Source organism: Ochotona princeps, chromosome 28, assembly GCF_030435755.1.
Source record: "Ochotona princeps isolate mOchPri1 chromosome 28, mOchPri1.hap1, whole genome shotgun sequence".
NCBI lineage: Eukaryota > Metazoa > Chordata > Mammalia > Lagomorpha > Ochotonidae > Ochotona > Ochotona princeps.
Window position 1 is genome coordinate 23220619 of NC_080859.1, and position 27230 is coordinate 23247848.

General features: G+C 50.3%; 1 protein-coding gene across 5 annotated transcripts; it reads left to right on the forward strand.

Annotated features, from left to right (window-relative positions):
• On the forward strand, positions 1 to 26048 carry CCDC125 (coiled-coil domain containing 125). Of its 5 annotated transcripts, none has more exons than XM_058656295.1 (12): positions 1 to 64; positions 3777 to 4123; positions 5195 to 5253; positions 9220 to 9306; positions 11033 to 11110; positions 12020 to 12105; positions 13332 to 13414; positions 15529 to 15644; positions 19011 to 19118; positions 21146 to 21320; positions 24447 to 24580; positions 25371 to 26047. In XM_058656295.1, the coding sequence occupies exons 2-12, from the start codon at positions 3814 to 3816 to the stop codon at positions 25686 to 25688; spliced, it is 1554 nt and encodes a 517-aa protein (XP_058512278.1). In that variant the 5' UTR covers positions 1 to 64; positions 3777 to 3813; the 3' UTR covers positions 25689 to 26047. The 5 variants fall into 5 exon arrangements, with proteins under 5 accessions (XP_058512278.1, XP_058512280.1, XP_058512281.1 ...); XM_058656297.1 differs by having other exon boundaries at positions 24453 to 24580; XM_058656296.1 differs by having other exon boundaries at positions 7 to 64; positions 3800 to 4123.
• The last annotated feature ends 1182 nt before the right edge of the window (positions 26049 to 27230 follow it).

A 27230-nucleotide genomic window follows, 5' to 3' on the forward strand; every position in this document is an offset into this window, starting at 1 on the left:
CCGGGGCTCCGCGGGTCGCCGCCGGTCACCTGGCCCGGAGGACGCGCCGCGGCGGAGGCGCCAGGTGAGCGCGCGGATGGGGGCGCCCGGGTCCCCGGGAGGCGGCGAGGGCCTGCGCCGGAGCCCGTGCCCGGAGGTACGGTCCCCGCAACAGCTGCAGGGAGGATGTCGGGGGGCCGGGCAGGTGGGGGCCGGTCACCTGGGGCTGGGTGGCTCGGGGCTTGGGTGCAGCTGCCCGTGGGGGTCCAGCGGGCGGAGGGCAGACTGGGGGGCCTTCCCACGGACTCCCGACCTTGCACATGGAGCGACGCGTTTTTAAGGACACTTCTTTTTTCTCTCCCTCTCCTCTACGGAGTTTTCCTATTAATGTAGGAGTTGAAACGACATGTGCTAAATGTAGTTTGTTAAGTGGCTTTGTGGCGAAAGTTTGGCCAATCCTCATGGAGCCTGCGGTGTAGTCAACAGCCCAGCTCCAACGTGGATTTCTTTATTTTGATCAGCCAACTCTCACGTTATCATTAGACGAGTTTGGGTAAGGTGTTTACAGGAAATTCTTATTTCTAACTTTGCGACTTACTATGAGTCTAAAATCATTCTAAAATAAAAATTGTCTGAAACAAAACTCTGGGGCCAAGGGAAGCAGGCTGTTTGCCAGGCTCATGGCCAAGCCCCGAAATAAACGTCTGTTTGACCAACTTGTTTGCTAAGGCAAACTTGTCAAGGCGGCAGGTGGATGAATTTTCTAGGCAGGAGCTTCCTGTGGGTCCTACTGTGCTTGCTTACACTGCACGAGTGGGTGTGGGAAGGAATGAGCCTTCTTGTGGAAAACAAGGGGTGGGACTTGAAGGATGTATGCTGGGGGAGCCAGGGAAGTGTTTGAGGACAAGAGAAAGGCATCCTAGCGTCCAGGTAATGGACTTGGCTGTAGTGTGTGGGGTGGCCCAGAGCAGTCCAACCCACAAATGATTGGTTTCGTCCAGAAGTCAGGAGACATTCCAGGGGCTGCGTCTACAAAGAATGAATCAGTTTGCGCAGAGTCACTCAGCCTCGAAGGAGTAGGAGATCCGCAGAAGTAAAACAAAAGGAAAAGGCCGGTTTTGCACCTGGGTCTTTTGGAGCACGGTGGATGCATTGTCTGAGAGGGCTAAGGAGGAGATCTAGCCTGGGGGCTGCAAGGCCAAGGCACTGGAGGAGCTCCAGCTGGAGTCAAGAGTGGATGCCACGCATACCGGGGCGGGGGTGGGGGAAACGGGACAGGAACAGGAAAAGGAGCCTGAACAGGCAGCCAGGAGGCAGTTGGGGACAAAGGAGGGTGTGACTTCTGTTGGGATCAAGCAGCAGTCTGGGCTTCTGGGCACCTGGACAGGGTGGGCTTCCAGGGTCTCAGCCTTGCAGGGATGGGGGGAGGATGAGCAGGATGGGCTTCCAGTGTCCCAGCCTTGCAGGGATGGGGGGAGGATGAGCAGGATGGGCTTCCAGTGTCCCAGCCTTGCAGGGATGGGGGGAGGCTGGTCAGTGAGGCCAGGTCTTGTGGGGGAGTGGTTAGGAAGGCTTCGGCTTCTGTGAGGTCAGTCTGAGGTCTGTTCATTTACCGCCCTCCCCCAGGGATTCGAGCACCGAGCTGCAGACAGAATTTCCCGGCCGGGCTGAGTAATTTGGGGTCAGGTGTGTGTACCAGGACTGGAATAAGAAAACACCTCTTTGTGTAAAACCAAAAAGACGTTTTATTTCTGGCACTACCAGATAATCCAGAAAATAGGCTAACATGGGACATGTCCAGGAAAATACTGCTACAGAGACAGAAGTTTAGAACCCTGAAACAATGAAAATAGAGAATGTGACACGACTTTCCTGTAGGCCTTGACCCTTTGAACCCTAATCAGCTATGTAAAGATCATCAAAATTAAAGAAATGAACCATGAAACAAGCAAACTTCATTTTTAAAAAAGATTTATTTATTTTTATTGGAAAGAAAGACAGAGAGAAGGAAAGACAGAGAGAAAGATCTTCCTTCTGCTGATTTACTCCCCAAGTGAATGCAACGACCAGAGCTGAGCCGATCTGAAGCCAGGAGCCAGGAGCTTCATCCATGTCTCCTACGCAGGTGCAGGGTCCCAAGGCTTTGGGCCGTCCTCAACTGCCTTCCCAGGCCACAAGCAGGGAGCTGGATGGGAAGTGGAGCTGCCGGGATTAGAACCGGCACCCATATGGGATCCCGGGGCGTTCAAGGCGAGGACTTCAGCCGTTAGGCCACACCGCCGGGCCCGGGAAATGTATTTAAAGAATCTAAAAGTTGCCGCTCACAGCCTTGTTGCATCGGCCTGGGACAGCATGGGATTTGGTCACTGCCTCCCCGCCTAAGTTCTGACAAAGATTTATTACAGCCTGTATGGCTAGAGGAGGGACAAGTTCATATCCTCGATCAAAAGGTGGTTTGGGAGTTTGTTGGGTTAGAATCAATGGGCGTAGTTGGGCCACGGCACAGGACGGACAGGTGTCGAGAGAAGGGGTGTGAGAAGGCCCTTGAACCTGCGCCTTAGGAAGTCCTGCTTTTCCATCTCAGGTTCAGAAGTGGCTGCTGCAGGGTCACCAGGGCTGTGACCTTCACAGTATAATGAGCCACGAAAGCCAAGGTCAGTTGCACAGATGTCAGTCACTGAGTTAGCTGCAGCCAGTTCTGTCCAGTTTGGTCAGGGACCCTAAAGAGAAAGATCAACTGACTTTAAAAAAAAATGATTTATTTATTTTTATTGGAAAGGCAGGTATAAAGAGAGGAGGACAGAGAGGAAGATTTTCCATCTGTTGATGTTTTTCCCTGACTTCTTACATTCTTATCTCAAGATGAAAAGAGCTATGCTTGCATGTCCCAGAGTGGAGTGACCCCAGGTTTGGCTAAGGTCTGAAAACACTCGAGCCTGGTTCTTGGAGGGTCCCCACGCCTGTATCCCAAATAACAGGGGGCTGCAGACAGTCGACTCCTGTCCGGTCCTTGAACCAACCCGCCCAAGGCAGGGGGCACATTTCTTGATACAATCTTTTTTATATAAATGCTTTAACCTCAAATCACCTTTCATTGAATCTCGACAATGCTTATATTACTTTTTTTTTAATATATGACTTTTATTAAAAGAGGTTCGCTGTTATGCAAAGTGGAGGACAGCGGAGTCTTCATTGGTTTCTGGGGGGGAGACAGTAAGAGACAGATCCCCCAAAATGAAAGACCAATTTCATTTATTTGAAACTTTGAAAACGCGTAGTCCCTGGTCCGCAGGGTTGTTGTTAGAGAAAGGTGCAAGCGGTGTGCGTTTCCACCACGCCCCAGGGTAACATTGAGAAAAGAACGAGGTCTTTCTAAATAGTTAAGGCAGAGCCGTTGTTTTGAAACGCTGGGGTGGTGAAAGTTCCTCCCTCCCTCAGTGCGGCCAGGGGAGCCTCTTGGGAGCTGCCCGACTGTTTGTTTCCAGGTGGGGGACTATGGGGTCTGACACAGCGAGGGGTTCTGTCTCTGGGGTTTTTGCTGATTGCAAATGACGGCGCGACTGGAGCTAAGGCTGTCCAAAGCCGGGAGACAGTAACTTCCTCCAGGTGTCCTAGGGGGGTGCAGGACCCCAAGGACTTGAGCCATCTGTCACTGCTTTCCTAGGCCATAAGCAAGGAGTTGGATCAGAAGGACGGCAGCCGGGACACGAATTGCCGCCCAGGGGGACGCCAGTGCCACAGGTGGAAGTTGAGCCCCTCTGAAGTGTTTTTCACGGCGGCTTTTCTTACCCCCACAGAAGCGTGTTTTCCTTCTGAGCAGGACGCGTGTGGCCCATGAGCAAGCTGGGGAGGGCCCTGAGTGAGTCGGAGGTGCCGGCCTGGGACAGGGACGAAGATGACATGTCGGCAGGCGATCTCGGCTATGGCCTGGGAAGAAGACCAGGTGGCATTTACGAAGCGGCAGGTTCGCGGTTCCGCACGCCTGGGGACAGAGCCACCGAAAGGCCCTGTGGCATTCCGCCGTTTGCGAGAAAGGGGGAGGAACGAAGTGGATCCATCATTCAGTTTCCCAAGCAGATGAGCTTGTCCGATACCTTGCCTCCCGGGCCCGGAAACTCGGGTTGCAGACCACGCAGCAGCACTGGTGAGAGCCCCGGCTCCTCGCTCCTCTTTCCTTCCTCCCTCTTCCTGGCCCTTCCCTCCCTCCCTCTCTTCTGGGCCCCTTGTCAGTGCACTAACCCTTTGGACGCCTGGAAAACAGGGTTGGTGGCCATCCAGCTGTGGCCACTGTTTATTACAGGGACCCATGTTGCACTCTGTGAAATGAGGTGATGGTTGCTAATGATATCAGCAAGCAACGACCTACCTTGCTTTTTGTATATTTCTATTATCTTTTATTATTGTTTTTTTTCCCCTCATTTGTCAAGGCAAGGCTCAGGTGTAGGTTCTGGAAATAATGTGGAAAAATGCAGGCAAAGGCCTATTAGCTATGGATTTTTAATTTGTTTTTTAAGATTTATGTATTTTTATTGCAAAGTCAGATATACAGAGAGGAGGAGAGAGAGAGAGGAAGATTTTCTGTCCGATGATTCACTCCCCAAGTGACTGCAATGGCCAGAGCTGAGCTGATCTGAAGCCAGGAGCCAGGAGCTTCTTCCAGGTCTCCCACGCAGGTGCAGGATCCCAATGCATTGGGCCGTCCTTGACTGCTTTCCCAGGCCACAAGCAGGGAGCTGGATGGGAAGTGGAGCTGCCGGGATTAGAACTGGCGCCCATATGAGATCCCGGGGCGTTCAAGGCGAGGACTTTAGCCGCTAGGGCCCCCCATCCTTTTTTTACATCTGAGAGTCAGAGATGGAGAGAAGCAGAGCTTCTGTCTGCTGGCTCTCTTCCCAACTGCTCACGGTGCCTGGGGCTGACTCTGGCAGGAACTGTGGAGCAGAAACTGCATCCAGAACTCCCGCGTGGGACACAGACCCGATCCTTGCTCCATCACCTGCTGTGTCTCAGATGTCCTTGGACATGAACTTGGAACCTGAGAGCAGGGCCAAGAGACACGGGATCCAAGAGTCTCCGTGTTGATTCACCTCTATGCCAAACGCCCAGCCCTACTATTATTTTCTTCTTGCAATTTAAGAGAAAATATATTTGACACTTTGTCCTATACATAGCAAATGAAAGGGCTCAAGTTTTTGTTTTTGTTTTTCTCTAACAGATACTAATTCAGAGTTGTCAAATGGAGAGTTAAGGCAGCGTCTCCTTGAAACTTTACAGGTAGGTATTATTAAAACTCTCATGGGAATAAAATATGCTGTTTAAACGCCAGTATGAAAGAGAAGGCAAATGCTGGCTTTCCAGGTCTTCCTGGGGAACCACAGTCTAAAGCACATGGTTTCTTATTTATTTTTTATTGAAAAGGCAGATAGAGAGAGGAGGAGAAGAGACAGAGAGGAAGATCTTCCATCTATTGGTTCACTTCCCAAGCGGCCACAATGGCTGGAACCAAGCCAATCCAAAGCCAGGAGCCGGGAGCTTCCTGCGGGTCTCCCACGCGGGTGCAGGGTGCCAGGGCTTTGGGCTGTCCTCGACTGCTTTCCCAGGCCACAAGCAGGGAGCTGGATGGGAAGTGGGGCCGCTGGGATTAGAACCGGCACCTATATGGGATCCCGGGGCGTTCAAGGCGAGGACTTTAACCACTACACTATCACGCTGGGCCCAGCACATGGTTTTCAATTGGCCTTCTCTGCTTCCCATCTTCTTCATTTTCTAAGTTTAATTAGTTAATTTGACAGGCAGAGTTACAGAACAAGGAGAAACGGAGAGATCTCTCTGCTTGTCCACACCCCAGGTGGCTACAGTGGCTAGAGCTGGATTAGGCCAAAGTCCGGAGCTTTCCCTGGGTCTCCTACATGGTCTGGCAAGGATCCAAACACTTGAGCCATCACCTCATGCTTTCATAGGCACTGAAATAGTGAGCAGCCAGGATTCAAACCCATGTGCACATGGCCAGAGGAGGGCATGGAAGGTGTTTACTCTGTGCCACAACACAGGCTCCATCTTCATTTCTTACAAAGGCCGTTTAGGATGCCCCCCAGGTCTCCTGCCCTTAGGTCTCTAATCTCTCCAGAGAGAAAAACCCCTACTTGCCTTCCCTGGCTTTGAAATGGCCTGATTCCGCGCCCTTGAGGTCAGCAGATGGGACGGCCACCCGAGGGAACAGGAGCTGCCCTGAGGGGCACCCCTGTGAGGGCAGACAGAGTGCTGTGGAAGCTGCCTGTCCTCGGGCGGTCTGCTCTTGGTTCTGGAGAACCTTGACACCCAGGAGACTGTGATTGGCCCTGCGAGTGGCTGGGCAGGGGCCCCCTCCACCTCCTTTGCCTCTTGCTGGGCTCGGGTGGGCCCTGTGGCACCTGCGGTGGCCTGCTGTGCCTCTGTCACTATCACCCACATGGCTTCCTCCCCCGTGCGTCTGTGTCTGTGTTTCCTTCATTTTTACGACAACGTGAGTGGCTCAGTGAAGTAAGTCAGTCCCCGAAGGGCAGGTATCATAGTTCTCTCTCCTATAAGGCAAGCTTCATGCAGAATACAAGCTCAACAGATACGTAGATAAACACGCATGTGCATGTGGCCATCTAGAGGAACTGCATAATCGAGACCATCAGAGGTGAGGATACAGGGCAGGGTACATCTCTACTTCCAGATTGGAGCTGCACCCTCGATGGAACTGTTGAGTATGTCTTGACAACAGGATGCTGGACTCTCACATTGTCCATGCCTACAATGTCAGGATGCACTTCAACAGCATAACGATAGGCTTGTGACTGTTTTTGAAGGACTACATTATTATACTCATGTAAGGAAAATCAGCGGAGAGAGGGGATTTGGAGAGAGGAAGGAATGGAAATCCCAGAGCCTCAGCCTGCAATTGCCAGCAGCCCAGATGGCTACCAGTTTGTATCCTGGCTGCTCCACTTCCCATCCAGCTTCCTGTTTATGGCCTGGGAGAGCAAGCAGTAGGGGGTGGCTCCAAGCCTTGGGACCCAGCACCTGCTTGGAAGACTCAGAGGAAGCACCTGGCTCCTGGCTTTGAGTTCAACTCATGGTGCCCCCAGAGTCCCTCCCGTAAGGAGCTACAAGGCCAGAAGAGTTCACTGAAAGCCCGATAGAGTCTGCTTTTGGTAGCAGTAGTTGAGGCTCAGCCAGGCATAGCAGTTGAGATTCAACCAGTTGCAGGCTGGTCAAGTCCCACTGTGCACAGATGAAGTGAGCCAAGTTGAGTGAAGCCCAGTGAAGCTGTGTCTTAGCTGGCTTCTGCCTGCCGCGGGGCAGAGGTGGCTTCTCCGAACTCCAACAGTTCTGAGCCTGCCCGACCTGTGACCCATGAAACTCTTTAGCCTAATCTGAATTTATTATTAATATAATTATTTTAAACACATCTGTAAAAGTCACCTTCGCGGTATGGGGGCCTAGAACTTTTCTGGGGGTGAGCATTATTCAATACACAATAGTGCCTAGTGTAATTGTATAAGCGGTCATGTGATGTTTTATGTGACTTAAATTTTTTTTTTCCCCATATTGGTAGCTCTGTGGCCTTCGGTGGCTAAAAAACGATTTGGGTTTGGGGGCCTGCCCCGTGCTAAACAGAGTTGAGCAGCCTCCTGCAGTGGCTGGCATCCCATAACAGCACTGGTTTGAGGCTCCCTGCCAATGCATTTGGAAAAGCTGTGGAGGATGGACCAAGGTCATGGGCCCCTGCAACCCCCAGGGGAGACCCGGATGAAGCTTCTGCTTTGGCCCAGCCTAGCTCTGGCCATTGTAGCCATTTGAGGGGCAAACCAATAGATTGAAGATCTCTCTCTGTGTGTCTCTTTTTCTCTCTCTGAGTCTCTACCTTTCAAATTAATTGATTCATATCATTAATTTATAATCAGAAGTAGAGACGTTTAGCCTGCCTGGTTCGCGTACCTTGCCAAAGGCCAGCTCCAGTGGAGTTCGGAGCTTGAAAAGTGAGTGTGGAGCTGGCGAAAAGAGACCCAGACACAGTCACTTGGTGCCTTCTTGTAACAGCTCAAGAAGCTGTCCTTTTCTATTTTCCCAGCCCCAACACAAGCTTCTGCACAAACATTTAATTGTTCTATTTTTACTTCCTGACTAAGGAGGGGATGCGCAGGCTTTTGGTTATTCTGTGTGTACTTCAGGGCTAAGCAGGTGCCCATAAAGATAATTCTGCAAAATACTATGTTCATATTCTTCAATGCAAGCCATTGTTCATTCTTCAGTAGTAGTTATGGAGCGACAGCCAGGACTCCAAGGCCAAGGCACATGCGATTACCTGCTAATCACTAATACATTTCCACCGCATTTGTGTTTCTGCAATTTACCCATCACTTATTTGGAAAAATATGTCACAAGGGAAAAAACATAAAGATCCAAGACAAAAGTTTCAAGTATTAAATCCCCCTATAACTATAGGCTCTATAGCTGCATAAACAATCAACAATAATTAAAATATCTCTATAAGATTAATAGAGGCATCCTTTAATTCCTCTAGCCAAAAATTATGCAAGAGGCTAAAACAGATACATTTCCTATACTCCAAAGAAATTGCAAGGACAGGCTAGCCTTTGAGGTCACAGTAACTGTATTGATCGCCATAAGCAGTTTCTTTCAGCTCACACTCCCATCACTAATTTTTAGGATACTTATCAAGCCATTTCTCAGAAGGCGTGCCATATGTATGAGCCAGATCCCAGGGCAATGGGTAGGCACACAATCAGGTGTCCAGAAATAGCATGAGCTTAATTGTACTCCTGTGTGCAAATTATTAAAGAGCCGATCACCCAGACATGATCGGAAACATGAAGTCCTAAGCTCACGTTGGTTGCAAAACCCATCTCACACGGGCAAACAACATTGCCTCAATAGATGACAGAATTCTTAGCAGGGTGGTTGGCGTGCCATGCACAAGGGAGTGAAACCGAGTTGAGGTGTTTGGAGAGACATCCGCCAGGCCCTGTCCTACGGCTGGAAGCTCCTTGTGGCCTTGCCAACAGGGGAACTGTTCTTTTTACACCTTTGTACCATCCACACCCACTGCACGGACCCCAGCATGCCCAGCATAGAGGCATTCCAGGACGCGTTGGCGCATGAGCTGAGCCAGTGGCAAGTGTGGATGAACTCCAGAAATGACTTTGGGTTTGCCCATGTTGTGGAAAGCTCTAAATGTATTCCTGTACTTAGGAAGTAGAAATTTTAAAAACTGAACTTGAGGCATCCCAGAGACAACTTGAAGGTAAAGAGGAAGCGCTGAAGATCCTTCAGAGTATGGTAAGAAGTGATTTTTGTACTTCAGCTATTTATATTTTCCAATGATAAATGATGTGGTTTTTGCTTTTAACACAGGAGTGTTCTGGGGCTGGCTTTGTGGCATAGCTCATCAAACCTCTGCTTGCAAAGCCCAAAGCTGGCATCCCATATTGGAGTACTGGTTCAAATCCTGGCTGCTCTTGCCACAAATATGAGAGACCAGATGAAGTTTCACAGCACCAACTCTTTCTTTTTAACTTTGACAGCTGGGAACATTTTCTTCATGTAAAATTTATTCACTCCCGTATTAAAGAACCAAAGAACTGACTTTGGAATTGCCAGATTCCCCACCAAGGGGGTCACGGTGACATTAGCTTAATTGTCTGCTGCCTTAAAACATAAATGTTGGGTACGAGGACCGGCATGGTGGCTTAACAGACTGGTCCTTTGCGTGTGGCACTAGCATTCTATACAGGTGCCCGAGTGTCAGCAGCTCTGCTTCTCATCCCGCTCCTTGCTTACGGCCTGAGGGAGCAGCGGAGGACACCCCAAGGCCTGGGGCCCCTGTACCCACACGGGAGGCCTACAAGAAGCTCCTGGCTTCAAATCATCTCATCTGCCATTGTGGCCATTTGGGGAATGAACCAATAGACCAATAGATGGATGATCTCTCTCTCTCTCTCTCTCTGTATCTCTGTCTTTCAAATAAAAATAAATCTTTTTTTTAAAAAAAAGGTGTGGGGCCCGGCGGCGTGGCCTAGCAGCTAAAGTCCTCGCCTTGAACGCACCGGGATCCCATATGGGCGCCGGTTGTAATCCCGGCAGCTCCACTTCCCATCCAGCTCCCTGCTGTGGCCTGGGAAAGCAGTCGAGGACGGCCCAAAGCTTTGGGACCCTGCACCCGCATGGGAGACCCGGAAGAGGCTCTTGGCTCCTGGCTTCAGATTGGCGCAGCACTGGCTGTTGAGCTCACTTGGGGAGTGAATCATCAGACGGAAGATCTTCCTCTCTGTCTCTCCTCCTCTCTGTACATCTGACTTTGTAATAAAAATAAATAAATCTTTAAAAAAAGGCAAAGTGTGGGCTGGGCGTTTGGTGCAATAGCTGCCATGTGACTTGAAGTACCTGCATCTCCCATTGGCGTTCCTGAGCTTGATTACTGGCTCCCCGACTTTTTGTTTGTTTCACTTATTTGAAAAAAAGAAAGAGTGGGTAGTTATCTTGCATCTGCTGCTTCACTCCCCAAATGGCTGCAGCAGCCAGGGTTGGGCCAGGCCAAATCCAGAAGCCAGGATATCGATGTTGGTCTCCCATGAACAGGGAGCTTGATGGGAAGTGGAGCAGCTGAGAGTTGAACCAGCACTCTTGATTGTGAATGGTGGCTTAACATGCTGTGCTACAGCACTGGTCTCTGGCTCCACTTCTGATTCCAACTTCCTGTTAACATGTACCCTGGCTGGTAGCAAGTGACGGTTTAAGTCCTTGGGTCCCTGACACCCACATGGGAGACCTGGAGTGAGCTCTGGCTTCCTGGCCGTGGCTCGGCCTAACTTCTACATATGGCCCAGGCTGGATTGCTGTGGGCATTCAGGGGGCAAAACCAGTGGGATGAGAGATGTTGATCTCGCTGTCTGATTTAACATAAAAGGAAAGAAAAGAAACATCTTCAGAGAAAAAAGTAAGAAATTTGAGTATTGCCTTGCATTTGACATTTAATCCACACTGATGGTATTTTTATTTTCTGTAGGCAATACTGGGCAAAGCCACAAGTCATACCCAGGCAGCACTCCAGAAAACTGTGGAGCAAAAGAGATCCTTGGAGAAGGTATTTGTCACTAAGCTTGAGCTGGGATTTGTGTAAACTGGCCATGCTTTTGAAACAGGAGTCTCTTGGAAGCGTGTCTGCGTATCCTCTGCTGTTGCGTGTCTGTTTCTCCTTCCTTCTCCTTGGGAGCCTCAGCAGAGGCCACACAGGCAAAGAATCCAGCTTTCCCCATTTCGTGGAAGTAGCAGGCCTTTCAATGCACACTTCCACTCTCTCTTCTTTATTCTGCCTGCCCCGCTGCGTTAGCACCATAAACCTAGTTTGGGATCATTCCAGATGGTTCCTTTCCTGTGCCTGTTAGGCGCCAGGACTCTCAGGGGTGAATTTTGTTTGCAGTATGTGCATGACACAGGGGTAAACCCTGAAAAAAATAGACCTTAATCTTGAAGCCAATCGGGAAGTGAGCGTAGACAAAGCTTTTTCAAATGCCAAAGAAGGAGGTGGTCCTCTCTGCATCTGAACCTCATAGGCTCTTTCTGAACAGTAATTTTTTCTCTTTTAAATGTCTCTGTGAAATAAGTAAATGATTCTTGGGATTAACACCATGGCGTGTGGTCTAAACCTCCTCCAGCTGTGCCACATCCTAAATGACCTGGCTACTCCAGTTCCAATCCGGCTGATGCTCTGGGAAAACAATGGAGGATGGCTTGGGCCCCTAAATCCAGGTGTGGGACTCAGATGAAGCTCCTAGCTTTCGGTCAGCTCAGCTCCAGCTGTTGTGACCTTTAAGGAGTGACCCAGCACATGGAAGATCTCTCTCCCTCTTTCTGTAAAATGTGCCTTTCAAACAAAAATCAACAAACCTGAAAAGAAAATTGAATGATTATTAACGGTTGTAGCTTACTCATCTTGTCCTGAAATGATATTTTTACAATGCTTTACCATGGAAGTACTGTTTTCTTTCTACAGGAAATCAATGCCTTGCAGTGGGAAATAGAATTTGATCATAATAGACTTAAAAACATAGAGGAATCTTGGACTCAAAAATACGACAGGTTTGTGTATTTTTCTGCTGTAACTTTTCTTTGAAAGTCATGAAAAGGTACACAATTGAATTTATTTTTAAAGATTTATTTATTTTATTACAAAGTCAGATATACAGAGAGGAGGAGAGACAGAGAGGAAGATCTTCTGTTCAATGATTCACTCCCCAAGTGACCACAATGGCTGGTGCTGTGCTGATCCGAAGCCGGGAACCAGGAACCTCTTCTGGGTCTCCCATGCAGGTGGAGGGTCCCAAGACTTTGGGCCGTCCTCCACTACTTTCCCAGGCCACAAGCAGGGAGCTGGATGGGAAGTGGAGCTGCTGGGATTAGAACCGGCGCCCATATGGGATCCTGATGCGTTCAAGGCGAGGACTTTAGCTGCTAGGCCACGCCGCTGGGCTCTGCATAATTGAAATATAGCATACACTTTCATCTGTGAACAAATGAATGGTAAATATTATAAAATCCGTTATCATTTGCCAATGCTGTAGTTTGCTTTTTGTGTTAATTTCATTCCTCTTCTCTCTCTCTCTCCCCCCCTCACTCCCTTCCTGCCTCTCTCTCTTGCTAAGCTGATCCAAAGCCAGGAGCCAGGAACTGCTACCGGGTCTCCCACGTGCAGGTGCAGGGTCCCAAGGCTTTGGACCGTCCTCGACTGCTTTCCCAGGCCACAAGCAGGGGCTGCTGGGATGTGAACTGGTCCCCCATAAGATCCTTGTGTGTGCAAAGCGAGGAGTTTTAGCCACTAGGCTACCATGCTGTGCCCAATGCTTTCTTCCTTTCTTTTTAAGATTTATTTATTTTGGGCCTGGTGGCATGGCCTAGCAGCTAAAGTCCTCGCCTTGAATTCCCCGGGATCCCTTATGGGCGCCAGTTCTAATCCCGGCAGCTCCACTTCCCATCCAGCTCCCTGCTTGTGGCCTGGGAAAGCAGTTGAGGATGGCCCCATGCTTTGGGACCCTCCACCCGCGTGGGAGACCCGGAGGAGGCGCCTGGCTCCTGGCTTCGGATCGGCGCAGCACCGGTCATTGTCACTTGGGGAGTGAATCATTGGACAGAAGATCTTCCTCTCTGTCTCTCCTTCTCTCTGTACATCTGACTTTGTAATAAAATAAATAAATCTTTTAAAAAATACTTAGGGAAAATTGTATTTATGTATGCATGTTCTGTTTGTGGAAATAAAGACAGTACATAATAAAGAAGTGTTAACTATTTGAAGGTATTTTTTTTTCCAGATTAAACTATGAAAATGCAGTCCTTACAGAAAATTTGAAGCTAAAAACACAAGAAATCAAAATGCTAAAGTCTGAAAATGCAGGTAAGTAAAAAGTGGTATTTTAATGGTTCTTTCAAAAACATAGTGAAATATAAGTTTTATGTAACTGTCCTGTGCTTCAGGACACATGTATTGGCACAGGTGTTATGGCACAGCGGTTAACATTCCATACTAGAGGGTCAAGTTCAAGTTCCAACGACTCCACTTCTGATCCAGCTTCCTGCTGCTGTGCACCCTGGGAGGCAGTGGATGGCTCCAGTGCTGAAGTCCCTGCCCCCATGTGGGCGTCCTGGTGTGGTCAGGCCTCTGGCTCTGGCCTGGCCCAGCTCAGACAGTCAGAGGCATTTGGGGAGTGAACAGCTAGATTTCTCTCTCACTCTCTCCATCTCTCTCTTCGAGTAATTAAATTTTAAAACAAGAATGCAAACATATTGACAGAGACTAGGTGCTAGGTATTTTTAAAAAAGACTTATTTATTTTTATTTCTAAGTCAGATATACAGAGAGGAAGAGAGATGGAGAAAAAGATCTTCCGTCTGATCATTCACTCCCCAAGTGACCACGATGGCCGATCCGAAGCCAGGAGCCAGGAACTTCCTTCCAGGTCTCCCACATGAGTGCAGGATCCCAAGGCATTGGGCCATCCTCGACTGCTTTTCCAGGCCGCAAGCAGGGAGCTGGATGGGAAGTGGAGCAGCCGGGATTAGAACCGGCGCCCATATGGGATCCCGGTGCGTTCAAGGCGAGGACTTTTGCCACTAGGCCACGCCGCCAGGCCTAGTACTAGGTATTTTTATGTATAGTGGAAGGAAGAAATGCATCCTTCAAATTTTTTGAAATTAAGCAGCCTATTGTCCTGGCAGAGTGGAGATTTCAGACAATGGCAGAGTCTCATATGGGCACTGTCCCCAGTCCCAGCTGCCCCACTGCCAGTCCAGCTCCCTGCTAACAGGCCTAGGATCGCAGCAAAGGGTGGCCTGAGTGCTTGGGCTCCTGCACCCACATGGGAGACCCAGAGGACGCTGCTGGCTTTAGCCTGACCCCAGTAACTGGCTATGCGGCCATTTGGGGAGTGAAGAAGGTAATTGGGTCATCTCTGTCCCTCTTTCTTCTCAATCTCCAAGTAAACACACCTTTTTAAAAAAACTTTTTTAAATTACAAAATCGATGAAGGTGAAATTTACATAAGTTAGCATTATCTGGAGGGAACAATGCAGTCACATTTACAAAGTTAGGCAGGCACCGTCCCTGTGTCCACTGCCCCAAAGTCAAACCTAATGCCCACGAAGCAGTTTCTTCGCAGTCTCAACTGGCACAGCACCTGATGTTTGAGAAACTAAGTACATACATCTCTTAAAAAAAAAGTCGTGACAAGTCACACTAAGGAAATACTGCACATGGATCTCCCGAAATCTAAGGTTTTAGTATAAAAATAACATAAAATAAGTAATAAAAAAAATCTAAGGTTTTATTCGTTTGTTTGAAAGAAGGAGACCCATGTGAGATTAGTCATTTGAGGTGGAGAATTAGCCAGTAGAACCAATGAGCTGGCCCCATACATGGCTCTTTAAATTTCATTCCACCTTTCCACGCGCCTTCGTTGTACTCTGGCGTAACGATTTTAGGAGTAGACGTGAATTCTCCCTTCCCTTCTTAGTGGAAAACTAGGTGGCAGCTGGAAGGAGGCGAGGCCAGGGGTGGGCCGGTGGGTGTCTGCGGCTGACCCCCGCCTGGCAGGGAGCCCTGGAGTGTCACTAGGATCATTCACCGTTCCTGTCCTCCCTGACCTCCCTGCCCCTCCAGCCCTCTGCTCCCCAGTGGGCAGCTGGGCCTCGGTCGTTCTGTGTGGTTTTCTGTTGTGCTTTATGGAAACTTCTGATGGTGGGGGTGTTTGAAGTCCGTGCAGTGGCTGAGGTGCAGCCCTGCCTGGCAGAGTTAGGGTGCTTCCGCGGGAGAGATGGGGGTCACCTTAGCTGGCATTTCACAGGGATTGTCGCCTGCGTCACCTACGTTCCATCAGATGGCCTCTCTCTAGACATCATAAACACTGGCGTGTGCCTTGCTGGTGAGGACTGAGTGTAGGACGTTGGCATGACTAGATGAGGTGAGGCTGGGGACAGCCCTGTGACTGACACGTGCTTGTGTGGCCCGCCCTAGCTTTGAACCGGCGGTGTTTGGAAGCCCTGTCCGTGCTGGACGTCACACAGCAGCAGGTGGCCCAGGAGAGCCTGCGCTCGCGCACCGCTGGCTCCGCGGAGGTTTGCACTCTGGAGGTAGGAAGCGTGTGTGCGTGCTGAGGGAGTGGCCTGCTTCCCTTCTCTTTGCCCTGGCACCTTGCGTTGGCCATGCCCTTCGTGCATGGCAGCCCTTGGCTGGCCACTTTGTGTCCCGTGTGTTTCTTGTGTTCGCAGCAGGGTGCCCTTGTGTTGGGACTTCCGGCTGCTCCGTCACTTACTGTCAGCCTCGCCTTCATCTCAGCTTTTAGCCTCACGGTCAGAGCAGGAAGTGAGGCGCGGTGGGGTTCAGGGAGGCTTCGCAGTAGAGGGGCTCGGCTGCGGGGGACACACACCTGCTGGGCCTGTGCAGTTCCTTGCTGGCCTGTGAGACCCGGAAGCTCCTGGCCTTGCAAGAAAATAGTTAGGGGGAGGCCTTTTAGCCCCCATCCCATATGGGAGTGCCTGGGTTTGAGTGCTAGGTCTGTTGACCATCTAGCTTCCTGGGAGCCCATGTTGATGGCCGTGGGCACTGGCAACCTGAGACTCAAGTGGGATTTTGGACTCTTGACTTCAACTTGGGCCATCCCTACCTGTTACAGGTGTTTGTGGAGTGTGAACTTACAAGTGGAAAATCACTCTTTAACACTCAAAGTAAAATAAAACTGAATGTATTTTTTTTTAGCAATGTGGCAGTGGAGGGAGAGAGACCCTCACTCACTGTGAAATGGCCAAAAAAGCAACTATAAATACTAAACCTCAGGCCCGGTGACATAGCCTAGCGGTGTTAGAGTCCGGGCCAAAGCCCCCGGATGTCGGTGTGAGCTAGTCAACCCCCAGAGAACGACAAACAGTCTACTGGTAATGCAAACAGCAAACAGAGTTTATTGCACCAGCATTCTGGGGTCAGACCGCACTTGGGGCACGCAGGCCAGCCAAGCAGGGCGGTCGGACCCGGAAGAGCCCAAGACAGTAGCTTATATAGGCCCTTTGGGGCTGGGAAATACATCAAAAGTAACAACCTTAGACATGTTCGTTATTTTAGGGCCTTCAGGCCTTCAGGCAGCCTGTTCCGTTCCCATACCCACTATCTTTATGGCTCATCCCATTCTCACACGCTTATCTTCCTTCTGTTTTGGGACCGGAGAAGAACTGTGCCCTTGCCTTCACAAAGTTGCAAGGCAGGAAAGAACAGATTTATCGCTAAAGCGGAATCCTCCCAAAGTCCAGGCACCTCCTGGCCTAGCAAAGTAGCAGTTGTTCAGTACACAGGAATCTCACACTGCCCAACAATAACATTTTACCCACACTCTAACAGTGGCTAAAGTCCTCCCCTTGAACACACTGGGATCCCATATGGGTGCCGGTTTGTATCCCTGCTGCTCCACTTCTCATCCAGATCCCTGCTTATGGCCTGGGAGGGCAGTTGAGGACGGTCCAAAGCCTTGGGACCCTGCACCTACCTGGGAGACCTGGAGGCGGCTCTTGGCTCCTGGTTTCAGATTGACTCAGCTCCGGCCGTGGCGGCTACTTGGGGAGTGAATCATTGGACAGATCTGCCCCCCCCATATATATCTGACTTTCCAATAAAAATAAATATTGTTTAAATTTTTTGTTTCCAGGCCCGGAGCGATAGTGTAGTGGTTCAAGTCGTCACCTTGCACACGGAAGAATCCCATATGGGCGCCGGTTCTAATCCCCCGCAGCTCCACTTCCCAACCAGCTCCCTGCTTGTGGCCTGGGAAAGCAGTCGAGGATGGCCCAAAGCCTTGGGACCCTGTAGCTGCATGGGAGACCTGGAGGAAGTTCCTGGCTCCTGGCTTCGGATTGACTCAGCCCCAGCCATTGAGGCTACTTGGGGAGTGAATCATTGGATGGAAGATCTTCCTCTCTGTCTCTCCTCCTCTCTGTATATCCGCCTTTCCAATAAAAATAAATAAATCTTTAACAAAAATAAGTAAATTTTTCTTTCTTTTTACTTGAACTTCAGATTCACATAGAAAAGGACAGACACAGTGGTCTTCCATCTCCTGGTTCACTCCCTAAGTGGCTGCCACGGCTGGAGCTGAGCCAATCCGAAGCCAGGAACCAGGAGCTTCTTTTGGGTGTCCCATTTGGGTGCAGGGTCCCAAGGCATTGAGCCATCCTTTCCTTTGCTGCTTTCCCAGGTCATAAACAGAGGGCTGGATGGGAAGTAGAGCAGCCCAGACTGAAACTGTCCTGTGGGATGCTGACCCTGTAGGCGGAGGCTTAGCCTGTGTCACCATGTGCTGGCTGCTTACTTTTATTGTCATTTATTGATTTATTTATTTGAAAGGCGGAGCAAGAGAGCGAGGACAGAGAGGAAGATAGCATCTATTCATTGGTTTACTTCCCAAGTGGCCACAACATCCGGGGTCATTTTCCACTGCCCTCCCAGATATGCGAGCAGGAAGCTGTGGAAACAGACCAGCTGGGGTTCAAAGTGGTGCTCTGATGTCGGACAGAGTCATCGCAAGCCACAGCTTAACCCACTGTGCCACAGCACAGCATCTGCTCCCAAAACGGCATGTGTGTGTGTGTCTCTTTTTTTTTAAAGATTTATTGATTTTATTACAAAGTCAGATGTACAGAGAGGAGGAGAGACAGAGAGGAAGATCTTCCATCCGATGATTCACTCCCCAAGTGAGCCGCAACGGGCCGGTACTATGCCGATCCGAAGCCAGGAGCCAGGAACCTCTTCCGGGTCTCCCACGTGGATGCAGGGTCCCAATGCATTGGGCCGTCCTCCACTGCCTTCCCAGGTTACAAGCAGGGAGCTGGATGGGAAGTGGAGCTGCCGGGATTAGAACCGGCACCCATATGGGATCCTGGGGTGCGTTCAAGGAGAGGACTTTAGCCGCTAGGCCATGCCGCCGGGCCCCAACCCAGATGTCTTGAGCACGATGCACAGGTGCCGAGCCTTGGGTGGGAGAGTGAAGTTGCCCACCACCCTCCCTGACAGTCCCCTTGCCTGACATACCCTTTGCCATCCCCCTTTGCCTGTCGCTTCTGAGCCTGCCATTCTCCTTGGGGCGGGGGACAGGCTGGCCCAGGGAAATCCGCAGTGTAAATCTTGGTGCTCAATACTGTTAGGCTCCGTTCCTGCCGCGGACAGGAAAGCTCTCGGAATAAGAAGGAAGGTGTTATTCCTTTTTAAGTTGTCATTCCAAACAGTGAGTTTGTTTCTCTCGTGTGATGAATTTCGCCTTGCACCCCAGACTCCTGGTCCCGGCTGTCTTGTCTTTCTCATCTTTTCCTTTTTCTTTTCTTGGGTTTCTTTGCTCAGATGCTTGAATAGTGAAGTGTGTGTGTGTGTGTGTGTGTGTTTGTGTGAGGCGCCCCTCTGCTGCGTGTGGCTAAAGCAGCATGGCCCTTCGTAATGGAGTAATGCTTTCGGATTTGCAGCTGGCCGTCCTCGGAGCCTGCCCTTGTCCCGGTCCTGGAGGGAGGCCCTGTCCTTGTGCCCAAATGGCGGCATCCAGCCGGAAGTTGCTGCTGCAGCTGAAGCATGAGGTACGGCCCTCATCGCAACTGGCCCAGTCTTGATCCCTGTATCAATGGGAGCATCTGTGATAATGAACTTCGCTGGAGGGGCTACCACCTAGAGGCTCATCCGTTAGCATTTACCCCTGGGCTGGCTTTTGTTCTCTTGGCATCTAGGAAACCATGTAAGGTCATTGACCTCAGCTTAGAGTGCATATGCATTTTTTTTTTAAAGATTTATTTGTTGAAAAGAGTATCAGAGAAAAAGGGGAGAGACCCATGCAATTGCTGTGGCTTGGCCAGCCGGAAGTCACGAGTGTGGAATGACATCTGGGTCTTCCATGTGTGTGATGGGGACCTGAGCACATGGGCTGTCTGCTTTGCTTTCTCGTAAGCAGAGAGCTGGAGCAAACGTGGAGCAGCCAACCTTGGGCGGCACCCAGATATGGGATGCCACAGCACCGGTCCCTGTAGTTGATGTTTTCTAACATTTTCTGTACGTGGATCTAAAATAAAGGAACCCTGCGCGTTGATGGGGAAAGCCGCTGGGCTCAGCAACATTGGCTAACAAGAGCACAAACAGTCTGATGATTCACTCCCCAGAGCTGAGCTGAGCCGAAGCTACGAGCCCAGAACTTCTTCTGGGTCTCTGACGCAGGGCTTTGGGCCATCCTTAACTGCTTTCCCAGGCCACCAGCAGGGCTCTGGATGAAAGTGGAGCAACCAAGACAGAAACTGGTGCCTGGATGGATGGCAGCACTTAAGAGGGAGGATTAGCCAACTGAGCCATCGTGCCAGGCCCACCATGGAATGCTTAGCTTCCTCCCCTGAGCCTGTGATGCAGTTAATCCAACCATAGCTACCAGCAAAGTAGGGCTTTCATTGCTAATGTAAAGGCATTCAAAAAGTTTGTGGGTAGAGAATTGAAACATAAGTTTGGGGAGCAGGTGTTTAGCCTTAGGTTCGTGCACCGGTGCCCCAGATGGGAGGACCTGGGTTTGATTCCTGCCCCCAGCTCCTGTCTCCAGCTTCTTCCCAGCACGTACCCTGGGAGATTGCGTTGCTGCCACGCATGTGGGCGATTGGATTAAGTTACAGCTCCAGGCCTTGGACCTGGCCCACCCTTGGCCACTGAGGATGGCTAAGGAGTGAGTCTGTTGCAGTGAGCTGTGTTTATTGGCTTTTGTCCTTTTTTTCTGCCTCTCAAATCAACACTTATTTTTTTTATTTATTTAAAAAAAATATTGGGCCCGGTGCCGTGGTCTAGCGGCTAAAGTCCTCGCCTTGAACGCGCTGGGATCCCATATGGGCACCAGTTCTAACCCTGGCAGCCCCACTTCCCATCCAGCTCCCTGCCTGTAGCCTGGAAAAGCAATGGAGGACGGCCCAAAGCCTTGGGACCCTGCATCCATGTGGGAGACCTGGAGGAGGCTCCTGGCTCCTGGCTTCTGGCTTAGGATCAGTGCAGCACCAGCTGTTGTGTTCACTTGGGAAGTGAATCATCGGACAGAAGATCTTCCTCTCTGTCTCTCCTCCTCTCTGTATACATCTGACTGTGCAATAAAAATAAATCTTTAAAAAAAACAGTATTTTGGGACCAAAGCAGACTCGAAATTCCTGAAGTTTGTTTTTAATACATTTTAACTCTGAACTTGTCGAAAATACCCTTGTGCAGTTGATGGACCATAAGTGAAAATGTTGTCTCTGTAGTTCTATGGTCTTCAACATACGATGGCGTGCCACGGAGTCCAGCTCAGTGGAGGGAGGCATTGCGAGCGGTGTTTACTGTCATTGTCGATGTCAAATCAGAATGCAGCTCTTGGCAGCCTCCCCCTTCTCTCTCCCTGGGTCCCCCTTCCCTGGCTTTTGGGCAGGATGCTCCCAGCGGGGTGAGGCCCAAGAGCTGCATACGGGAAACTCTGAGAGCCACCGACATAAGTCACACGGATCCAGTCCAGCGCCAAGGCCAGCTAGGCAGGGGGGACTTGCTTCAGCTGTCCGGCAAGAATTGTTCTGGCTTTGCCCCTGATGCCTCCCAACCTTTCTTCCAAAACCAGTTGGAACTTCTGCGGAGAAGTAAAGAAGAAGCGTGTGTGATGGCCGATGCGTTCAGAATTGCGTTTGAGCAGCAGCTGATGAGGAGAAGTGACCAGGCCCTAAGATGGACACAAACGGATAAAATGTGGCAGAAAGCAGCCACACGGATCAGTTGGAAGCACCTGAAAGAGGACGGTAACTGCATTTTCATGGCCTCAGCAGGTGTCGTATCAGTGCTGTTAATGGTCACAGTCAAAGCCCGTGAAGCACACTCGTTTGGCCCAGTGTGCAAGGGTGTAATTCAAGTTCACACGTAGGTGTGAGTTACTCAAAAACATGTAGCAACTATGGAAAAAAGGGGCGTCAGCGCGTGTTACATTTGCAAATGAGTTCCTGAAATGAACAAGCGTAACGGGAGAGCCTCTGTGGTGCTCATCTTGTATTTTACTTAAACAACATTGCGTTTAATGGAAAACCGCACAATAGAGGTTTTGTGAAAGGAAATGGCTGTGGCGCTGCAGCATAGTGGGTTAAGCGGCAGTCTGCAATGCCAGCATCCCAAGCGGGTACCAGTTCATGTCCTGGCTGCTCCACTTCTGATCCACTTCCCTGCTAATGGCCTCAGAATAGCAACAGAAGATGGCCCACGTGTTTGGGCTCCTGCCGCCCACGTGGGTGTCCTGGAAGAATCTCCTGACTCCTGGCTTTGGCCTGGTCCAGCCCCAGCCACTGTGGCCATTAGGGAGTGAAACAGCAGAGGGAACACCTTTCTCCCTCTAGAGTTCATACCTCTAAATAAGTTAGTCAAGAATTTCAAAAAGAAAATGACCAAGAAGGAAGTAAAATTGGCAATGGTATTTTAATTCAACAGAAATGTATCTATCATTCATTAAACATGTATTAAAAATGTATGCTTCCAGAGGAGACATTTAGGGATAAGGAAAATATATTAGGCTGGGCACCTTCATAGAATTGTCTTAGAGGACCCGGCACAATAGCCTAGTGGCTGAAGTCCTCGCTTTGCACACACCAGAATCCCATATGGGCACCGGTTCTAAACCCGGTTTTAAACAGGGAGCTGGATGCGAAGTGAGGCTGCTGGGACATGAACCAGTGGCCTTCTCGGATCCTGGTGTGTGCAAGGCGAGGACTTTAGCTGCTAGGCTATTGTACTGGGCCCTCAATACATTTTTTTTTTCAATACATATTTTTAAATACTGCTTTTCAAGTAGTAGTCATTAGTAGTAGTATAAGTATATGACAGTAATATAGTTACTTTTAGAATCAGTAATGAAATGTTTGTTAGATTCGCCGCTGGCCAAAATGTTAGATTCTCCGACCAGCAGGGAAAGATTAACTCAGCCGAATGTATGGAAAGCATTCAGATGGCCCATATTTCAGGGAACCATGGTCACGGGCTGCCCTTCCCCGTGCGGCAGACGGTCAGACGTGAAGGAGTGGGCTGCAGAGGAAGAGACGGGGAAGGGGCTTTTTAAACGCTGCTTGACGTGGAGGCGAGACGGGTTCACCTCGGAGCCCGTTGGCGGGGGGATATGGGTCTGTGCCCCTCATTGGTGCAATGGGGTCTCACGGGCTGAGGGGCCCCGCCAGAATTCCGCCATCCGTTCTGGGTCCGGCTGGAGGCAAACTCCGCCCTTCTCCCGTTACCACAGTAGCCCTCAATGTTACTCCTACAGCTTTACTGAAAGCATAGGAAGTGGCCAATAGGGAAGGAACAAGGAAAATAGTAAGCCCAAACTAAGAAAATAGCAAAGACACGTTTTAAAAGTGATCTGTTTAGGACCCCGCATGGTAGTCTAGTGGCTAAAATTCTTGCCTTGGACGCACTTGAATTCCATTTGGGCGCCAGTTCTAATCCCAGTGGCCCTGCTTCCCATCCAGCTCCCTGCTTGTGGCCTGGGAAAGCTGTTGAGGACGGCTCAAAGCCTTGGGACCCTGCACCTGTGTGGGAGACCCAGAAGAGGCTCCTGGCTCCTGGCTTTGGATCAGCGCAGCTCTGGCTGTTGTGACCAGTTAGGTGAATGAACCAGTGGATGGAAGATCTTTCTGTCTTTCCTTCTCTCTGTGAATCTGACTTTCCAAGAAAACAAATCATTAAAGAAAAAAGAAAGTGATCCAAACAACTGCTCTTAGGGTGAAAGAGACAGTGTGGTTCACATTCCTTGTTCCCAAGGAGACATCTATTATCTCCTAAAAGTTTTCTAACACCAGAATTTCAGAGTCCATTGACTTGCTCCGACTTCAATAATCATTTTTTTTTTAATAAATACAGAATCGATATGCGTACAGCTATTTTCTGCGATAACCGTTTGATAAAAACTGTCAGTGGGACATTGCTGTCCGGCTCAGGGCAGGCGAGTGTGCTGGGCGAGGCAGCTGGTGTGTGAGGAGCAGTAACTGACTCCACTCCTGGGACTCTGGTGTGACAACAGAGCAGTGGGCTTCTCTGCTCTCAGCTAGGCCTGTGGAGCGCTCACCTGCAGCAAGTTCAGCCTGCAGCAAGTTCAAGGCATGCTGTTGGAGCAGGGCTCTGGGGTCCCATGTCGTTGACTGGAGGACGTTGGGTTGTCCCTGTTGATGGACAAGGAAGAGAGGGAGGAGAAAGAAGGAAGAGAAGGGACCCAGCACGTATTGGTTATGTGTTCCATTCTCTGGAAACTCCCCAAATCCGGTGTTTTGAGCTCTTAAAAAGGTTTTTTTTGTTTTTTTAATATATGTGTTTTAAAGAGTTATCTATTTTTATCGGAAAGTCAGATTTACAGTGACGGAGAGACAGAAAGATCTTCAGTCCGATGATTCACTGCCCAAGTGGCCACAATGATTGGAGCTATGCTGATCCAAAGTCAGGAGCCAGGAACTTCTTCCAGGTCTCCCACACGGGTGCAGGGTCCCAAGGCTTTGGGCTGTCCTCAACTGCTTTCCCAGACCACATGCAGGGAGCTGGATGGGAAGTGGAGCTGCCGGGATTAGAACCAGTGCCGATGTGGGTGCTGAGATAAAGGGTACAAGGCCTCAGTGCCACGACCCACCCTCCCCTATAGACTGTGCCTGGGATTTCTGTGCCAGGGCCTGCTTTCTTGGGCAGTGCCTGCTGTTACTAAGGGACACTGTGTGCGAGGGCCAGGCAGTACGCACTGTCTCCCATTTGGTGGCGCTCACCTGCGTGCAGTGTCCTTCAGGCTGCAAAGCGCAGGCTCGGCCGGCCTCCCGGAGCCCTGCACACACGCGTCCTAGGAGACCCCTGCCACCCCTGTCATGACTGAGTGCGTTTTCCCATCTCAGCGGGATGTTCATGTTCAGTCTTAGGGTTTCCATCAGAAAGGAGCCAAAAGACCTTAGGACAGAAACTCCTGGACTTGCTGCCTTCAGAAAACAGCTCTTCGAGGACAGACCAGCATCATGCGCAAGAGGTCTTCAAGATGCTGGTAGATTTGGTCAGTATCTGCTCTCCTTGGTTAGGGGTGGGAGGTAAACGAATCCGTGAGTTCCGCTCATTGCTGTCTACCCTCGCCTTCTATGTTGTGGCCCTGATTGGCTATCACGCTCCAAAACTGTGACCTTCGTCTCCCAGAACTGCCTGGATGCCCTGTCTTCTCCCAGCTGCGATCCAAGCAGAACTAAGGCTCTGCCTCGGAGGCGGGGAGGCTCTCACAGCTAGCTCCAGTGTGCCGTTCATCTGTGTCTCCAGGCACAGTGCAGACAACACCAAGTATTTATCCATGCATTTATTTGAAACAACTTAGGAGAAACAGAGAGGTCGTCTGCTGCCCCACCATCTTGTAACAGAGCAGCCGCTCATATCCTGGCTGCTCTGCTTCCCGTCCGGCTCCTGCCTAGTGCGGCTGGGAACACGTTGAAGGGTGGCCTGTGTCCGTGGGTCCTGCAGCTGCATGGCGGACCTGGAAGAAGCTCCTGGCTCCTGGCTTGGGACTGGCCCTGCTCTGGCTGTTGGGGGCCACCTGAGGAGTGAAGCAAAGCTGGATCTGATTTCTCTTATTCTCATTCTTTCTCTCCCCGTCCCTATTTCTCTTGCTTTGTAACTGTGCCTTTCAAAGAAATGCATCTTAAAAATTCAAGACAACCCTCAACGTCATTTCATGGATTCATATCCGTTGACTTGACAGGTGTAAGAAAGAATGCTCTGGTAAAACACTACAGTACTCCTTGCTTGGAATCTGTTCTGTGATTCGCTAACTGATGCATTTCAAATTTCTATGCTTTCAGTTGAATGATAAAGAGGAAGCTTTGGCTCATCAAAGGAAGGTTAGTTACATGCTTGCCCAGGCGTTGGAAGACAAAGATACAACCTCCAAAGAGAAGAAAAACTCCCTGAAAGAAACTGTTCCTTGCCAATGCCCCAGGCATGAAGCACCACAGTTGCCTGCTGCGTGTGACCCTGTGCACCCACATGTCCAGGTGTTTAGCCCTGTGGCTTGCACCTGTGCGACCGCGCCCCCTCCACCGGCTGCCTGGTGCACACGAACTCTGTCAAGGTCCCACTCTTGGCCGTCATGCGTCTCACTTGGAAGAAAAGCCAGCTGAAGGCAGAACCAAGAGCTGCCTGAGACCCGTGACTTTGACGGTGATGCTGTATGCTCTTGGAGTGTCTGAATTGTAGGAGATGGCTGTTCCTATAAGACATTAAGAGGTGGCCGGGTGGCATAGCGGGTGAAATTGTTGCCTGTAGCGCCGGCATCCCAGAGGGGCGCCAGCTCATGTCCTGGCTGCTTCACTCTGAACTGGATCTCTGCTAACGCACCTAGGAAAGCTTCAAAGAATGGCCCAAGGGTTTGGGCCTCTCTACCTGTGTGGGAGACCCGGGTGACGCTCCTGGCTGCTGGCGTCAGCCTGGCGCAGTGCTAGTCTTCATGGCTCTCTGCTGAGCAACACAGAGGGCCGGAGACCTTTCCCTTTTGCTCCCTCTCTTTCTCTGTAACACTGATTTTCAAAATCAATCAGTACACATTAGTATTCCATGTCATTTATAGCTTACTCTACTGTATTTTATGTTTTCAGTGTGTACCAACATCTTAATCAAAAAGTAATGATTGCTTTGGAAAAAAAGACCTATTTATACTGGCTGTTTTCTATTACAGTAAATATGTGACCTTTGAACCATCGTCATCTGCAGTGGTGTTCACAGCTTGATGGCTTCCATGTAATTACTGCCTCCATTTTCCTCATAGTTTCCTTTTTGTTTCAATTAAAATCTCACATGATCTCTAATCACCATTTAAGTTTTGAGCTGCTAATTGGCACCATAGCTCATAAATATGGCACGATTATAGGCTTAAGTAATTATGTTTATTACCACATCATCATACTAACAGTATTGAACCTTTCAGGTTAAAACGACAGCATCATGGGCACAGGTGTCATGCAGGTCAAGCTGCCTGTGGCTGCATACGCATCCGATGTCGGAGTGCCTGGGATGGTGTCCTGCCTCCACGTCTGATCCACGTTTCTGCCAGTGCACACCGTCGAAGGAGGCAGCTGATGGCGAGACCCCTGCCTGGGCCCAAGGTTGTGGGTCAGCCTATCTGCTGGCAGCGTGTCAGTAAGCACTGCTTGGAATCCTGACTGCTCCGCTTCCAGTGCAGCTCCTTGCCAACGTGCTGGGGAAGCAGTGTGAGATGTCCCGAATCCCTGGGCCTCTGTCACCCCATCGGGAGACTCAGAGGGTCACCAGGTGTGGGTAATTTGGCTCAACACCACGGTGGCAGTCATACACTGAGTCCTGGGTGTGGGGGGCCCAGCTAGGCCCAGGTGCTCTGACCTTAGTACTTTGCTTTTCTGAGCAGCGGCCTGGGTCGCATGTCCTGGGTCCTTTGGCCCACCCGCATGGTGCGCGTTGGGCTGTGAGCCTTAGGTCACCTAGTCTGGTTCCTTTGGCCAGCCCAAGTGGAGAAAGCCTGGCAGGTTTGCTCCAGAGGGGGCCTAGTGTGAAGCCCACGGGCTGCCCATAGCACACGTCAAAGCTTGTGAAAGCTTGGTGGTGTGGGCCTGCGTGGGGTCTGAGAGATGGCACAAGGAGGGGGCATTTGGAGACCTGTGGGTTCATGTTCAAGACCAGTGGGCTGACCA

What these genes read in the sequence shown, in the direction of transcription:
- CCDC125 (XM_058656295.1), top strand. Translation starts at nt 3,814, where the DNA reads ATGAGCAAGCTGGGGAGGGCCCTGAGTGAGTCGGAGGTGCCGGCCTGG. An exon ending in GCTAAAGTCTGAAAATGCAG is followed by an intron (nt 13,415 to 15,528) that starts GTAAGTAAAAAG and finishes GGCCCGCCCTAG; the next exon opens with CTTTGAACCGGCGGTGTTTG. An exon ending in TCAAGATGCTGGTAGATTTG is followed by an intron (nt 24,581 to 25,370) that starts GTCAGTATCTGC and finishes CTATGCTTTCAG; the next exon opens with TTGAATGATAAAGAGGAAGC.